The sequence below is a fragment of the Amblyomma americanum genome, chromosome 9 (genome assembly GCF_052857255.1).
Source record: "Amblyomma americanum isolate KBUSLIRL-KWMA chromosome 9, ASM5285725v1, whole genome shotgun sequence".
Lineage (NCBI taxonomy): Eukaryota > Metazoa > Arthropoda > Arachnida > Ixodida > Ixodidae > Amblyomma > Amblyomma americanum.
In genome coordinates this window covers 85,731,153-85,749,170 of record NC_135505.1, presented here as the reverse complement: position 1 = coordinate 85,749,170, position 18,018 = coordinate 85,731,153, and the positions used below count along the sequence as shown (strand labels likewise).

Below are 18,018 nucleotides of genomic sequence, written 5' to 3'. Positions count from 1 at the left end.
AGTAGGCACATAAGTGCAGTCCAAAGGACGCCAGCATTATTATTAGCCCAGAAACCAGTGCCCCTTGATTTTGTTCCTAGAGAGCACTCTTGCAGGCTAGTTTTGTACATATCTGACAAAATTTCTGGTGCAGAAACACGAGGACAAGGAAAAGAAGTACTATGCTTTGTCCACTGCATTTATTTGTATTCATCTTTCCGCGCTAAAAATTCGTGTCTTTTCCTCGACCACTGCTTCTTCAAAATTCGTGAAGTTTCGCAAGAAATGCTGCGACACACCTATCGGAAATGTTCAATTTCTCGACGTTATCTCCGCCTACTCCTACGGCTTTACGCCAGCTTAGAAGTGATGTGTGCAGGCCTTCCTTGTTTTCACCTATGCACGTTTGTTGCGTGCCTTCCCAGACACCCTTGGAGCGTCTCAGGGGCGGCTGTTCCAGTCTCTAAGGAGATGCCCTCGACTCAGCGTGGCAAGCTCAGCCAGGAAGAAGCTACCAAGTGGCAAAGGGACCTGGTTGTTTGGTGGCCAGCTTTCGCCGGCCTCAAGCCAAAGAATGGGTCGTAGTCAAGGGTTCTCAAAAAAAAAAGAAGTTTAGTTTTATGTAGCAAAGAGACTATACTGAAGAATACTAATCACTCGTAACAACACACAATGTGATCTAGAAAACATGGCAACACACGCAAAGTAACAGAGAGATAGGGTTCCATACAACAAAATTTGGCACTAGCACAGGAGGGAGGCAATTAATATAGATCACAATTTGTTCACCTGGCACTGCGGCAGTCAAACAACCGGAGGATCACGACGAGGCCGTACCGAAGACTGGCGCGCGCTGCCTCGTTGGTCCGTGGCTGGTCGAGTGGTGTCAACCCGGGAGTCGTGCGGGAGCGTTTCTCCGAAGCAAAACGTATACGCCGTGGGCTGATCAACGGCACCAAACGTCCTTGCTAAAGGTTTTTAACCTAAGACTTTCTGCAATTTTTAAAATTTGGCTTTTTGAGTTAGTAGAGTGCTTTTTCCGGCATAGCATTTTCAGCGATGTAGTACTCAGGATACTGCTAAAACGTGCTAACTAGCAGGCTGCTTAACTAATATTGAATAGCTAACTTTCTAACTATTACCGTTTGGCTCCTTACTTATTTAGAGACATATGACCCACTGTAAGTAATATTCATATCAGTTTTTATAATTAAGAAAGCACAGTTTGCCTCGGCGCTGTGGCCCAACAATTTTTTTTGATATTTCGACGAGTTACTTGCACTGGAGAGGTTGCTTTGCCTGCAAGCTTCTCGAAAGCGCATCTATTTTGCTCGATGTATCGAAAATTTGTTAGGCCACAGCCCCGAGGGCAAATGCGCTTTCGAAATTCTAAAAACTGATATGAATATTAGTTATTTGCGGTGGGCTACATATCTCTCAATAATTATTGAGCCTTACAGCAATATTTAAAAAGTTCACTACTCAATATTAGATAACCATTCTGATAATTAGCACGTCTTAGCTGCAGTCTGATGCATTAAACCGCTGACAATACTTTGCCAGAAGAAGCGCTCTTCTAACTCAGAAAGCCTATTTTTAAAAATCGCAGAAAGTCTTATGAGACACATCTTGTAGAGGGCGCGCCGCGTCTGTTCGAAACTACGTGTCAAGGCAGACGTGCACATGCACGCAGTATTAACTGCACAACATCTCTCTCCCCCTCCCGCCAAGGCACACATCGCCATCGGTCAGACGACGAAAGAGTTTTCCAGATAGTTCGAGTTACTTTTTAGACCCGGCACCGCCACGCGCGAGTGAAGTGGAGAGGGCATCATTTAGCACGCTCAAAGTTACGCGCTCTCCGCCAACAATGAGTGCAATTTTCTCCAAGGTTCGCGAATAAAAACGCGGCGGCGTTTTTATGGAGGCAAAACGCTAAGACGCCCGTGTGCTGTGCGATGTCAGCGCACGTTAAAGATCCCCAGGTGGTCGAAATTATTCCGGAGCCCTCCACTACGGCACCTCTTCCTTTCTTCTTTCACTCCCTCTTTATCCCTTCCCTCACGGCGCGGTTCAAGTGTCCAACGATATATCAGCCAGATACTGCGCCATTTCTTTTCCCCAAAAAACATAATATTATTATTATTATTATTATTATTATTATTATTATTATTATTATTATTATTATTATTATTATTATTATTATTATTATTATTATTATTATACGACGCACGCCGGTGAGATCCCTTTGGCGCCGCGCCAGCTTTCCAAGTGTGCGCCGATTTTTATGACACTTGTGCCTCGTTTTCAGTTCGTGTCACCGTACTTTCCCTGAAGGAATAACGCTCTCGTACTTAAATCTGGATCTCCGGAGCGCCTTTCGATAGCCTGAATAGACGAGAGTCTGAAGGTGTTTGGTGAGGGCTCCAGATTATACTGGAAAGTACAACAAATCTACACGAAGCAAGCACCTCAGTTGCTTTTTTTTTTAGACTTCCAGGATGGCCCACGTTGTGATGGAGAAGACTGTACTGCAGATCAGTTCCTCTGCTTTCTTAATCTTTTTTAATGAGACATACACTGCACATCATTCGATTTCGCGTCCTACATTGGTCACAAAAGTCACTGATGGGTGAAAGGGCGATGATCTCAAAGGGCCACGTGACCACGCGCGAAAATCCAAAGCTTGAAAACAAGGGGAGCGCACACCCTGGCAATGGTGAGAGATGCAGGTTGGAACATGTTCTTGGTGATTGCTCACCGATAGCAATGCCCATGGACGCCATGTAAACAAGATGTAACACGTTCATCGACTTGGCATTTCACAATAAGGAAACCAGCGCGGATGTCAAGCACCATTACATGCCATTTCACAGACCACAAAGCGGTGTTAGTTGCGCTAAAGAAGCACATGCGTCGAAAGAGGAAGTTGTTGACGGCATCTGGTCCTCCAACATAGACGAAGACGCAGATTAGGCGTATGAAAATGAACTGGACGAAGATACACCGAGCGCATGGGTATGTGTGCGCAAATAACGATACAATGACAGTGACCACATTAAATGAATGAAAGTACAGTCAGTGCAAGATTATGTGCGTGCAGATAAAGATACCATGACAGCGATCACATTGAGTATGTGGTGAAAGAATTGAAAACTTACCATAATTCTGACAGATTTTCCTGTCTGGTTGGGTTTGAAAGCTTATAGTAAACTAACACATTAAAGGTTTTGGTTGGGGATGTATAGAGTCTACTATAGGGTGAAAGAACTGAGACAGATGTATAAACATGTGACTCTAATGCCGTCGTATTCCACTCTTAAGGTGACTTAAGAGCAAGAGGGTTAAGACAAGAGGGTTAAGAGCAAGAGGGTTGAAAACCGCGCGAGTTGCTTATTCGCTTAACCCACGACCGGTCGCAGAATCTCTGTACACAGCGCAATCGTTCGTGAATACGATGCACACGGCACTTCTTATGTTGCCAGGAATTCAATCACATGTAATGATGTTTTGTGTAAGGCACGTCGACCGCCGATAGCACTTGCGGAGTGGTACTGTGGCGCCATCTGGGCGACGGCGGTGAAAACGCACTAGCACACGAGTGTCCTTACCTTGTCAGTCGGCCCTTATTTCTTCCTTACAGCCATTGTTTTGTTTTGACCCAAGGTGACTTTGGCCGCAGCTGTCGAGTTCAAACAGCCTTACTACCGTGCGGACCGAGAACAGCATAGGGGGCGTTTACGTTCCCTCCGATGTGCGCTGGCATCGTTGCGGTCGGTGTGTTTGTGCGTCCAGAACGGGTGCTCGCGACAGAATCGCGGCCGAGGGCGTCTACTGTTACCACGGCTTGTATCGACTTCAGCGCCTAAATGCGGACCAACAATTCGTATTACTTCTTTTCCTGCCCACATAATTCCCTTAAGGAGCTTTCGGCAGAAAAAGCGATCGGCTCCGATGCGGTCGGTTATGGGTACATTGCACAAAATGAATATGCCAGCCTATGGAACGGGCACCCATTTTTTCCGCAACATGAATAGGCTTCATCGCCTGGAATACGGACCTTGGAGGAGTAATACATTCGTGGTGGACAGGGAGAGATCTATTGAGGACATTTTTTCCGGTTTTTGCAGCGCTAAAACCGATACTGGCCGCGTTAAAAGCTGGAGCGCTGCGGCAATTTCTCAACGAGTACCCATTTTTGTTGGCTTCCCGGCATGACCCATGAATACACTGACCACAACGGCGGAGCTTGACGGGCTGAACGCATGACACCAGTGTTCTGTGGTGTAAAACAAACACACCGAACCCAGGCTACTAGTACTTTGATAATGGCCGCGTAATGGTCAACATAAATAGTCTTTCATTCTCGTGTTTCATCACTTTCTTTTGTGAAATCAGCTGTTGTTCGACATAATCAAGGATACCAAGCATGCTACCGAACACTCATACCACGCAACCACAACGCAAAGACGAAAAGGTTGGACAACGGGAGAATAGCAATGACCTTGACAACCCTATCGTGATTCGAGGCGCCGCGGTTAGTGCACATCGGGCTTTGCGGCATCAGATAGCTTTAGCATAGCGCGTACCGCTACCGCTGCCCATGTGCACGCCTGACGCGTCATGACCAACCAGCGCGCGTGCAGTGGCGGGGCGCTATGCTAAATGTATCTATGGCTATACGGGCTGCGCAATGAAGTTTCGGCAAAAATAGGCAGGCCGGCATCGCAAATATGTCTCGCCGAAGCCGACTAATCGTCCAGAAAAACGTTCTGTTCGTATTTGCGCTTGTTCTGTGCAGTGTTCGACAGAGTCTAATATGAGCGGTTATTTCAGTTTTCCACAAAGAAAGGCTACTGCGCACCACCACAGATCGATATACTCGACGCTAAATTGCCAGTGACATTCACTTGAGGCCCGTTGTATTCATTCGTAGCAACAAAATTTTACTCAGTGGAAACGAGATATATGGTCGTCGATGGGAGGTAATGACCACTTCTTCAATATACAAATTGTTTCGCTATAAATCGTTCCATGATAGCGACGTTATACTGTATTTAAAAGCCAACGCAAACTGTCAAATGTGCTTTAAGTGTTCCGGTCATCATACAAAACTTAATCTCAACGCATCACACTATGGTGCGGAAACGAGCCGCCTTTCCTGGGGAAGTTTATGGAGTTATGTTTATCCTCAAAAAAAAAAAGCTAGAAGGCGGGAACTGGTGCATCGATGACCTCAGTGTGTCACATCAAAGCCCCTATTGTTATCTCGTTGAAAAAAAAAAAACTTCCAGAAACAAATATGCATTGACTTCTACAATTGCGTGCATAAGTCACGCTTGACGTCTGCAACGCGACAGTTTGCAGCTTGACAAAATTGCGCTCTCGCAGAAAGAAGCGCTACAGTGCGAGCGAGACATTTTCTTCGCGCTGACCGCAGCGTGACGAGTTCCCTCGCGGAGCCTGATATGATACGCTGCCCTATGTGTGGCGATCATGGAGGGAAATATCGATGTGACATGACCTGGTGGTCATTTGGCTGCCTTTTTCTATAATATCGCTTTCTACTGGCCTTAGCGAAGGACAAAAGAAAGAACCGAAACCACGAATAGAAGGTCGCGGAAATGTAAATGTACTCGAGACATGCATCAGGACGATCGGAGAACTCACATTTAACGCCTACAAGCAGCAAAGGCCTATGGCTGTGTTAACGTTAGTTCTGACGTCAGCAGAAAAAGTTGATTCTGTGCACGTTCTACCGACGCATGGGCGTCTTCCTTCTGGTGAACTTCTAAACGCCTCGCTAGGACCAGCGGAACTTCATTTAGAAAATACCGCACGCTTAGTTCAAGCGCTGCGTTTAACGGTCAGTTCATGTGACGCTGACGACAGGCAGCGTCAGAGGTGACGATCTATGCGTTATCGTGTTCTCCTCACCTGCTGTACATTAAAGTAGCCGGCAATCCACATAGACTTCATACTTTAAAAATTTTTATAGGTTCGGGTTTTGAACCCGGAACCACCGCTTCAGCGGAGCAGTCGTTATACCGGATGAGCTAAGTGGGACGGCTAGCATATATTGTAGGGTGAGAGCGTCTTGATCAATAACTCTAGGCTGCTGTTGGTCCAAGGCTTAGAGGAACCCGCCAAAGTGGAGCAGATTTGTAATAAGGGAGAAACTGATAATTGGCATCTACCCAAGCGCAGCCATACGCCCACAAAGAAAAGCGATAGAGCTTGCACAGAAATTTGTTTTCGACTTCGATTTACTGATCAACTCGCCCTCTTCCTACCATATGCTAGCCGCCCCAGTTAGCTCAGTTGGTAGAGTGACTGCTCCGGTGTAGCAGTGGTTCTGGGTTCGAAACCTGGACCAAGACAAATTTTTCTTTTGCTACGAAGTCCCTCTGGAAGTTGTGTAGCTTTTCTTTATAACCGACGTCTCCGCTTCGGTGGGTGGCGATGATTCATTCTCCCCTTATTGCAAATCTAATCAACGTACCTTGGGGGATTCCCCTCAATATAGGATCAATAGCCTGCAATGAATTAAGTCGCCTGTGGTTAATGACCTCATTCACCCGCAGGTGGTTAACTTTAACACCGTCTTCTTTCCCTGTCTTTAGCCTGAGCAGACAGCGAATGTACTAGTAATGAGTGAGGTTTCGTGCGCAGAATGCGCTGCCGCTTCTATTTTTGATGCGATAGCATTATGAGGGCCCTGAAGGCGAAAACTGTCCGTCGGCGTCGGGGGCGGCGTCAGTGTGAAGCCTTAACCGGCTAGGTGTTGTTTAAGGAGATTTGCTTCTCTCAGCCTGCCACTTGTCAATCGTTCCTCTCTCCCCCTCTCTCCTTCTAGAGGAAAGGAGGGAGACGGCGGACGAAGAAAGGCTCTGGAAAAACGAGAATGACGAAGAAAATGACTCGGAAAACAATGGCCCTACGTGCAAAATACACAGCCTCCCAAAGAACTATGTGCGCAAAAATGAGACCCTGCGGGAGCTATTCCTTAACGAATTGCTCGGGAAAAGAAGCCTGTTTCTCACAAGGCCCTTTTCAAAGTCACACCTCAACGCAGTATGGTTGCTCGCGAGTAGTCCACAAGCCTCCACTCGGCATATTCCTCTACATACCGTATTCGCCAAAAGTAACCGAGCAGCGCCGCCTGCGGCCGAAGAGAGCTTGCAGCCGAGAGACTGCGCTGCTTATTTTCCTTGCCGCTACTTCCCGGCTGCCAGTGTAAACTAGCTGACGTAAGCCTGCGCCTTGGCTCAGTATGACACAACTTTGGTGTGACCACACTCCAAAAGCGCGAAACCACTCGTCGGGCGTACTGCCTGCTTCCTTATCATCCAAGAAAGGAGGGCGAGAACGCAGGTTTACGTCATGCTTACGGCAGCCAGTTTACACTCGCAGCTGGGGAGCAGCAGACAGCGCCTGGGACCGCAGCGCCGCCGCTCGGCTGACAGCCCGCTCCCTCTTCCGTCGTGGCTGCTCGGTTGCTTTTGGCAAATACAGTACAAATCTACGTTTTGCGGCGCTGCTTATATCGCGCTGCGCGGTATATCGTTAACCGAACACGGCTTTACCGGGCTGTCTAGAAAAGCTCGACACGCTCGTTGACTATATACTATATGCCGGTTATTCGCGCCCCATTCGCGTTGAAAGTGTTTACTTCGCACTTGGAAAAAAAGCGCACGAAAATACATGGCGCATAAGTGGTTACATCATGGGCCTTGCCTGCGCTTGTCGTGAACATCCGCACCTCTCGCCAAGAGGCAGCACATCACGCACAGCGCTGTGCTGATATTAGAGCGCATATAATTGCTGGATGGCCGTGCACGGCTGAAATGATAAATGATCATCATCAAATGCGTTACGTGAAACAGGCGCCATGTATGTCGTGCGTTTTTTTTTTCGAGTGCGAAGTAAACACTTTCAACGCGAATGGGGCACGAATACCCGGCATATGGTAGTCAACGAGCGTGTTGACCTTTTCTAGGAAGCCCGGTAAAGCCGCGTTCGGTTAACTATATACCGAGCAGCGCCATATAAACAGCGCCGCATTACGCAACTGGATAAGGCGGTGATAGCAATTGATTATCAACTGATGTCTGTTTTAGTACGTCGAGGCCACTACTGGCCACCACCTAACTGCCTCCCCATCGCGGCACCAAGAACGAGACACTTGCCGCACCTCTCTGCTTCCTAACAGACCTCCTACACTCTAAACACGAAAGGAGTAAAACAAAAGGAGCATGCGTTCCTCTAGCACCCTCCCTTGAAGAGGCATAGTATGTGGACCAAGAACTGGGGTAGATTTCCATCAACAAAAATGCCCAATACTTCGGTCGGCAACGGAAACCAGTTCCCCCTTCAAAAAAAGCGCTGTTCCAGCAGTTGCAAATACTTTCACCGAGCTTTCACTTTCCGCCATTTGCCTCACGAGGTCCAGTGCCGCGTTAAAAAAACCCTCCTCCTTTTGCTAACAACATAAAGTTACTATGATCCGCAGTGGTAATATACCTCTGTCTCCAAGAGCAAGCATTAAGTATATTTAATGATCAAAATCTACTCCTCCAACTTAGGTATACCATTCCCTGCTCTAAACGGGAGTGCACTGCAGGACAACTCACTCCCTTTCTACTCACATGTAGTCTTATTCGGGCTTAGAGTGTACTGTGAAGCCACAGGATCGGTCAGAGCTTTTGTGCCGCTGCTCATTCATAACTGAAAGATGTTCGCGGTCCTCCATCTAGCGCAGTTACCCTGTTTAACGTACAGCGGCGCTCTCTCCTTTCTTCCTAATCGACATTACACACGCGAGTGGGAGGAATGAAGGGTATAGCCGGTCAAAAGTGATACATACGAAAAAATTGGAGTAAAAAGCACTATTATTAATACCAGTAAAAGCGACATCTAATCCAACCCTTGTCCGGCTCTTTAGCATGAGTACCACGCAAAGAGGGCGTGACAGCACAGTAACGTGCTTGAAACAAATTCATCGTGGCGATAACATTCTCCAGACACGGCGCGTTGCAAGAGCTAGACCAAGCCATGCTGCAAAGAAAAAAATAATAAAGTATAAAAAGAACACACCCACGAGTCGCGTGGGCGGGAATGCGATACTCAGGATCATCATCAGCCTTACTACGCCCACTTGTGCCTGTCTTGTGCCCGCTGCGGCAACGATATACCCACAAACTTCTTAATCTCATCTACCCATCTAACTTCCTGCAATTCCTTGTTACGCTTGCCTTTTCTTGGAATCCAGTTCGTCGCCCTTAAAGACCAGCGGTTATCCTGCCTGCTATTTACACGCCCTGCCAGAGCCGCAAAACATTTCCCAGCTCGTGAAGTCTCGCAAGGAGATGGCGACGCCTCGTGTCGTCTTTCGAAAACGCGACGCAGGACTTCGGAGCGGTGAGCACCCGGGCCTGCACAGTTCCGAATCTGGATGCGATGCGACGACGTTCACTCTTACCGCGTGGCATCCAGCTAGTCGAGGGCACTTCTCGATTTTCCTCCTTTGGCGCATTCGCCTTGCAGTGCCCCTCTGATCACCTACGCCATAGTGTCCGTGCTTAACCGTAGTTTGCGCTTATTACCTCGCAATTTAATCAAGTGCCAAACGACGTCGGACACTGACGAGTGACCGCACACACACATAAAGCGCCACCTTTCAAATTATAATTTGGGAAATTTTTGGATCACCCAGAACCTAATTTTAGAGCAGCTACCCAGGAGCTAATTTTATATTTTGTTTTGGTCAAACGCTAATATCTTGTTCCAAGCTTGTTAGCTAACGTTTATAAAACACTGAAACTAAACGTTGGAGTACCGCTGCCTTAACCATGATTAAACATTTGAACACCTTAAATGCAACTTCCTATAAAATGGGAAAGTTACTCCGCAGGAGCATGCAAGCCGTGCATGCGAGCATACACAACGGATCGTCTTTTTCTTCGGGACCCGGGTTTCAACACACGTCCGTCCGGCCTGTGCTGCTCCCTCGCCATATAGCATGGTAGGCGATAAGCAGCCACTGTCAAAGCTCCTCCAACCGCAGTAGCCACCCGGTTTGTCCAGTATAGCATTCATCCCTTGCGTGCAGGCACCTAGAAGCAGTGCCCTCAAGCTCCTTTCTTAAATGTCTAGTATTTTATTAGAAGACAAAAATGAAAAGCGACTGGGTTTCACTTATAGCTCTTGTGGAGTGATGCACAAGGTTTCTGCAGCCCATGGACACAATACAAGCAGGTGTCACTTCCGGCCTTGTTACACTTCGAAAATAATTCCGCCCAAATGAGAAGTGTTCAAGTAATAAACCCTACCTTAAAACCAAATAAAGTGGACATCCATATTAAGGAAGGTACACTGCAGCATGCGAAGTCTGGAATCATGCTTGTGTATACAACAGCAATTCCAAATAAAGGACCGCAGAACAAATTCGAGCTAGAATAAAAGGGCGTTTGTGCAATGTACGAATGCAATGCACTTGCGTCCCATTGACGAGCACCCGCTCAGTCTCTAGGCAGCACTCTCTTAGCAGCTTCTCGGGAAGCACAGGACCTTCGTGGAAGATCACAACACAAACGTCACACAAAGCATGGCCGAATGAAACACAAATATCCAAGTGCATAATACAGAGGCACACTCATTGAGTTATGAATGCGCCCATGTTCGCAGAAATTCAGAAGCAACAGCCTCCCAGTCCTTGACATTGAACTCTTGCGCGTGAAATTCCACAGCTTGCTTGAAGTATTAAACGTAATTCTAGTAAGTAAAGCAGAAGGGCCGAATCATTTAGGTTCTTTGGGAATATATATGCGGAAGCCATCCACTGTTGCATATATTTCAGATTTCAATAACACTGCAGGGGGCCACATGAAAGGAAGAAAAATATTCCGTGCGGCATTTGCTTCCAAAACTTGCTGCCCGATACTTGACACTTATGGCATATGAAAAAAATTCCTATCATATCACAATACAAATAAAAAAATAAACAAATGAGAAGCTAATATCAACGTATCAAAGTGAGCAAACAAAAATCCTTTCTTCAAAGACATTTTGCCTCGCATTGCATGGAAACTGCACGGCCTCAGCCGGTACCGTTCAGTCGGTTAAAATGCGAGCTAAATTGTTGGCGCAGTTCAAGGATGATCTATGCAGTCGTCCTGAATAGTGAGGTCGCTGAAATAAGTGTCGCTAATACTTTGATATGATACGGCCGACATCGTCGGTAAAAAATAAAAGTTCACACCATAAATCAAGACAGCGGTTTAAGACTCGTCTTGCCGTGCACGGAAACAACCGTCTTCGTTCTACCAGCAGTGGTGCAACGGTAGGCACTGTTGCTAGCGCAGGCACTGGTGCGCTACGAAGTCCTCCCGGGTGACACAGTCGAACACGGCGCCGAACTCTGGCATGTTGTGTAGGGGCAGTAGGCAGTTGGCGCGGGGTGACAGGGGCCTCGGAGTCTGGTCGGCGTCGCACGACAGCAGGCAGAAGCGGGCGAAGAAGGCGGCTTGCGCCTCGGCCCATAGCTGCCGAAAACCATGGGTGGCCGCCGCGGTGCCGAAACTGGCCACCAGGCCGTCGTACGCCAGCCGCAGTCCCTGGACGCGAAGGAACATGTCGCGCTGCTGATACTCGGCACTTCCGCTCAGGTGCCGCCGCAGGCCTAGACGGTACAGCAGTCGCTGCAGGCACATAGTTGTCCCGTTGTACTGGTTGATCGCGTCTGGCGTCCACCAGACGTCGCTGAGTCTGCGTTGAGCCTGAATGTAGGGAAGATGGGCGGGGGTAAGGGTTGATATAACTCAAGTTATAAAAATATGTATAAGGTAGTAATAATAAAGTATATGATGGGGTATTAAAAGCTTTAGCGTGTGGTTTATGGGGATTTAACGTAAATTTCGACCACCTGGGGTTCTTGAACGTGCACTGACAACGCACAGCCTGCAGGGGGGGCTCTAGCATTCCGCCTCCATCGAAATGCAACCGCCGCAGCCGGGATCGAACCCGTGACTTTCGGGTGAGCATCCGAGCGCCATAACCACTGAGCAACCCCTGCGGCGATTTTTAAGAGATGTTAATTTACTAGGCCTAGAAAGTTTATGGCACTGAGGTATCGGAAGGTACGAAAGTGTTGTAGTATGTAAAGTATTATGACGTATTCACTGCTGCAAAGTATGAATTATATTATACGCTATATTTAATGTTAGTTTTACATTTAACCTGTTTTTCAAACACCTTAACCCGACGCCGAAATATGTTGCAGCTATAGAGATAGAGGAGATAAATTCCTTCAATTACATATTTCAGAAACACCTAACAGGGCAAAACACGGTTGTCTCTGTTTCCAGAAAGGATTTTTAACATATCATTGCCAAGCTATCCGCGTTTCTCAAGCGTTGAGGTGCATTCCTGTGTAAAAACTACGCATTCAGAGAAGCCGTTCATATTATCGATTCTAGGCGTGGTTGTTACGGTATATTAGCAGTAATTATAGAGTAATTACTCATTAGCAACCAACGAGGTGCCGCCACATGGGTGCGAAGGAACGTTATTCAGCTTCCACAGAAACATTGTAGTCCAAGAAAAATTCGCCCTGGCACGGGGTGCGAACCGGGAACCACCGCCTCACCAAAGACGCCATTCTAGCAACTTAGCAAACCAGGAAGGCTAGTGTATGGTAGGGCGTGAGAGAATTAATGGTGTTGGTTGGAATGTTTAGGGGAATCCCTCAAGGTGGCGTAGATTAGTAATAAGGGAATAATTACTCGTTAGCATCCACCCAAACAAAAGCCTTACGGCTAGGAAGGAAATCTATTCAGCTTCGGGAGAAACCATAAAAAGCACCGCCTCACCAGAGCCGTCGCACTATCAACTCTGCTAACCAGGATGGCTAATGTATGGTAGGGCGTGAGATAATTAATCGCTAACTAGAAATGGGAACGGTGTTGGTCAAAATGCTCAGGGGAATCACCCGAAGTGGCGTAGATTTGTAATAAGGGAATAATTACTCGTTACCATACGAGCAAGCTCAGCTACACGGCTTCAAAAGACATAACCAGTTATGTTAGAGGAGCGTCGCCCATTGAAAAAACATGTAAACTCTCACAAAGTAGATATCGGTAACCCTTGTAGCTGTACAAGACATTCATTTGACCTAGCTGGTAACGTTGGCTTGTTCCATCGTACGGGTCTCCGCTTGTTTTAGCAGCAGCAGCGCCAGCCCAACTGCACCCTTTGCAGGACAAAAGCCTTTTTCACCCCCCCCCCCCCCCATAACACCCAATAACTCTACTGCAAAAGCTTAGGCCACCATATCTACGAAAACTAATATTAATAATAATAATGATGGATTTTTATGGCGCAACGGCATCTGTGGCCAAAGAGCTCCATGAAAAAAGGTATTTTTCTTCCACGCAAGCTGGCGTCAAAGACTCATTTCCCAAGGATTTTACCCTAACTAAGCCAAGCACCAGAGAGCAAAGCTTGTACCTATATATTGTATCGCCGGTGGGTACTCGGCGGCACTGGGGATAAAACCCCGCCCCTCCCGCAAGCGAGGCGCATGTTCAGACCACTAAGCCACCGCTGCGGTTCCGACAACTTCCTAATCTCATAAACCCATATAACCCACCACCACAACCTGCTACGTTTTCCAGCAAGTATACAAACCGACCAAAGTGTTCAGTATTGCCAGATTGTATAAAATCCTGTTCATTCGTGGTTATTACTTCACCCGTTAGCATTTTCGTTTGTGCGCAGATGCAGCATTGTTATATCGAGTCTATTTTCGCCTTTGTTGTCCTAGATTGGTTTGGTTTGGCTTTATTTAACGGGGCTTATCGTCCCAAAGCGACTCAGGCTATGAGAAACGCCGTAGTCAAGGGCGGACATCATGAACTGACCTCGCACAGTACACGCGCGTCAAGTATCTCGCCTGCATGAAAATTCGACCGCCGCGGCCGGGGTCGAACCCGCGTCCTTAATAATAATAATTGGTCTTTGGGGAAAGGAAATGGCGCAGTATCTGTCTCATATATTATGGACACCTGAACTGCGCCGTTAGGGAAGGGATAAAGGAGGGAGTGAAAGAAGAAAGGAAGAAAAAGGTGCCGTAGTGGAGAGCTCCGGAATAATTTCGACCACATGGGGATCTTTAACGTGCACTGACACCGCACAGAACATGGGCGCCTTAGCGTTTTGCCTCCATAAAAACGCAGCCACCGCGGTCGGGTTTGAACCCGCGTCCTTCAGATCTGCAGCCGAGCGCCATAACCAATGAGCCACCGTGGCGGCCACTTTGTTCTCTTCTGCGCGTATGAAACTCAGCAGCTGTTCCTCATGTTTTCCCACCCACTCTTCCTTTACATATCTACCGCTTCTTTCCGCCATAAACAACTGGTTAAGTCAGCGCTAAAAGTTCCCGTCTCTTGTGCATCCATGTCTTAAGAGTTTCGCTGTGTTCTTTAGCTATCATGAATTACGAACTAGCCCGATGAGCCACGCTTGCCAGTTCCACTGTAAAAGGTGCGCGAAAAACACGATGACGGAATGAACACGGCAACACGAGCGCTGTTTGTTCCGTATTCGCGTTTTTCGAGCTGCTTTTACAATCGATAATAGAAAACAACTCGCCTAGCTGCCATAACGTTATTTCACGCGAGCACTACCCAGATGCGCGAAAGCCGCAGCCTTCATGTGTGAGCTTTATAAAGAAACGCCACATTTATTACCCCACACCGCACTCTGGCTTAGGTTTCGTACATGCCCAGCAATTCTGGGCAAAAGCATTTTTCAGTGGGAAACCGTTTATGAATGCAATTATTTTACATAATGTAAGATTTCACTGCAACAACCTATATATCCATAGATCAGGCGACGGCAGTCACGTATGTTTTTTTTTTTCTACTCACGTTTTTGCTATCGTGAAAAGCGTTCCCCAATGGTTTTCTGTGGCAGTCTCAACTATTCGATGCGATCGCTGGAGACACTTTAAAAGAAAATATGTTGCTACATATCAGAATAATGGTCCATTACCTTCAATATTTCCATAACAGTGTCTTATAATTTTCAAATCTTCAAAATTTTTTCCTGAGAAAGCTGGACTTGTTTTGCGGTACACTCCGGAACCAAAATTCATTTGGCGTGCCCTTGTAGATAAGCAACGGAGCGTCACCGAATCGGCCGGAGTTAAGAGAGCAGGCCCGACGACGTCTGTGATGCTCGAAGCCAACAGTGCCCCAACGGTGGCGTAGTTGAAGTACGTTGGCACGCCCCTCGCGTACAGGTACGGCGGGCTCTGGTACGCCGTCGGCACAACCACGGTCTGCGTTGTCCTCGAGTACGCCAACTCGCTGCGCCGCTCAAGCCGCGAGATGGCGAAGCGACCGAACGTTGGTGGACTTCGGAGACGCCTTTCCTGCGTCACGTTCAGTACCTTGAGGTACAGCTCGACAAAGTTCCCCTCCCTCTCGCTGATACTGCCAATGACAGCCGGGTCTTCCTCATCCATCCACGCTGTCTTCGACTGCGGCATTGAAGAAGCGGTGAGTATTGACCTAGGCGCGTCACAGAAACAAGCTACATAAAATAAAAAAAGCTTTTCTTTCCCTCGCAGCATGCGCGGCCCTAAACTCTTTCCTAGACGTTAACTAATTTCATACTACACGAAATACTTATAAACTCGCTGTAATGGTATGTTATATGTAGGCTTTAACATCCCAAACGTTTTGGTAGGCTCTGGCAGACGCTGTAATGTAGGGCTCAGGAATAATTTAGATCATCTGTGGGTATTATGCATACACTGCCATCGCACTCGACACGAACCTTTGTATTTCGTCTTCACCGAAATACGGCTGGCGCGGCGGGGATTCAACCCCGCGACATTGGACTCAGCAGCCTAAAATAAAGAGACTCGGAACAAGAGTAGACGGGTAGTTGTGCCCATGATTAGATATTCTGGAAACAAGAATTGCCTATCCATATCCGTTGTTACCACTGCCGGCTATAAGCTGAATTTCATGACCGTGGTCGCAATGGTGGCTACATAAGACTTGCATCAAAAAAGCTGAAAGTTTCAATTTCTTCCACTATTCCGGCACTACTAAGTCTGGGCCATGAAGCGATTCAGACAGTAAAATATTAACGGAGCTTCACTTTCGCAAACCTACTGTCTGGGGCGCCACCCTTGACGAATACCAAGCATGTCTTTCATGGCGTGACGACACGTGGCACTCACCGACATGTCTTCAGATACGACCGACAGCCCCACTTTCTTCACCTTTTCCTCAGCATATGGGCGCATTTCCTTGGGCAGCCACGTGAACATGATGGAGCCTTTAGAGGCTCCTTGAAGTTGGCTGTACATCGTTTCGAGTACTTCTTGCCTTCTGCCTGACTTCGGAAGCCTGGGAGCGTGTTGCGGCCACAAGAAGGCATAGGACCTCAGAACCAGCTCTAAGCAGAAATGCGCGGTGTTCGCACGGTCTGACGACACCTGGCTTCTGGACAGTTCGATAGCCAACACCTCGGCGTCCAAATGAGACGCCAGGTACAAAGCGATGTCCGCAATACCGTGTTGAGTGGTAATGCTCTTGAACACCTTTCGGATACTGTCTATGCCAGACGCCAGGGCCAGGTCCGAAATCCGCATGGTGTACGTATCCAACGGCATAAGTACACCATTAACTGCTGCTAGCCAGTTCGTCGCCTTTACGCTAGGAACAAGACCGTCGAGAAACTCCTCCAGCAATCCATGAGCTTCCTCGCTTGGCTCGGTCCCTGTGGAATCAGCGACGCCTAGATCGCGCTCGGCGAGAGCGTCTATCTCGAGGATCTTGGGCAGGTGTTTCGCCTCGTCTTCCATTACGGTCCGAAAAATTGCCTCCAGGTTTCCGCGGTGATCGCTAGTGCTCATGAGCTTCCGGTGCAGCGACCTCCCGCGGGAAACTCGCATAACAGCACGGTCGTCCTCACTGAGGATTTCTAGGACCATGACTGAGTGGAGTCCGACCAGCAACGACGTCTGTACCAGGAGCGCGACAAGTTCATGGTAGTGACGACAGGCAGCCATTTTGGCCCAGTTCAACTGCTTGCGAGCAGACCGCAGAGTTTCCTTGAGTGAGGTTGTGGTCGGCCTATCGGAGGCGTATCGGTGGCACTGGCGGTAGACGCGACGCACCAAGCGGGTGTCTTCAGATTCACCTGCGTCAGAAGTTTCAAGAAGAAATGTGTGTGTTGAACCTTCCAACGCTTTCATAATATAAACCAGTTTAAGGCCGTGAGAATGTTTTGCGGTGTCAAAAGGGGTGCTTTCTGAATCCCCAGCTGAAAAAAACTGCTGGTGGTTTAGCTCTGGTTAACACTGGTCGAAAGAAAAAAGCTGAATCTCTCTGGCTACCTTTGTGGTCGAGCGACTGGCAGTTTCCATAGATAGCCATAATGACACACATACAGTATTAGGCATTATTTTTATTTGATAAACATCTTGCATTCTTCGAAATAACATAAACTTCGCGACCATGGCTTCTCGAGGCGCGGCTACGGCAGGATGTTCATCTTCCTCCATCGCCCCAGGCGTCTGGCAGTGAGCGCGCACACACGCGATTATATACCCCTCGACTTTTTGCGCCTCCTCTTTTATATGACGTCAGCTACAGAAGCGACACCAGCGGCTATTACACCAACTATCTTATCTATGACCTTTGACCTCGACTTTGACTAATTTCGTGTCTAACCTGACTACTACTAGTTATGCTCATGGTTCGACCTCCAGCTACATTCAAGGTCAATTTCCCGGCCCCGCTGACGGCTCGAAAAGCTGCCATAGTTAAGCTTTTTTCTTCAAAAGTGGTACCAGGTGTAAAGTTTAGAAGTGCTTGTGATTGGGCTAGTTTGAACTTCATTTTCAAGTGTAAAACAGGTCTCAAACGAAAAAAAGGTGCAAAGCACTTATATGTCATTTCGCCGTCCCCACTGGCTGAGAATCAACACCAACGGCCGATGATTATACTGCAAACTAGTGCG

General features: G+C 47.7%; 1 protein-coding gene across 1 annotated transcript; it reads right to left on the bottom strand.

The window, feature by feature from the left end:
• Window positions 1-11,129: 11,129 nt before the first annotated feature.
• On the bottom strand, window positions 11,130-16,389 carry LOC144105218 (uncharacterized). The gene is made up of 3 exons (XM_077638363.1): window positions 16,232-16,389; window positions 15,170-15,520; window positions 11,130-11,756 (listed from the first exon to the last, which is right to left on the bottom strand). The coding sequence occupies exons 1-3, from the start codon at window positions 16,358-16,360 to the stop codon at window positions 11,334-11,336; spliced, it is 903 nt and encodes a 300-aa protein (XP_077494489.1). The 5' UTR covers window positions 16,361-16,389; the 3' UTR covers window positions 11,130-11,333.
• Window positions 16,390-18,018: the final 1,629 nt, after the last annotated feature.

What these genes read in the sequence shown, in the direction of transcription:
- LOC144105218 (XM_077638363.1), bottom strand. Translation starts at nt 16,360, where the DNA reads ATGTACAGCCAACTTCAAGGAGCCTCTAAAGGCTCCATCATGTTCACG. An exon ending in TCGTATCTGAAGACATGTCG is followed by an intron (nt 15,521 to 16,231) that starts GTGAGTGCCACG and finishes TCAATGCCGCAG; the next exon opens with TCGAAGACAGCGTGGATGGA. An exon ending in TCTTAACTCCGGCCGATTCG is followed by an intron (nt 11,757 to 15,169) that starts GTGACGCTCCGT and finishes CCCTACATTCAG; the next exon opens with GCTCAACGCAGACTCAGCGA.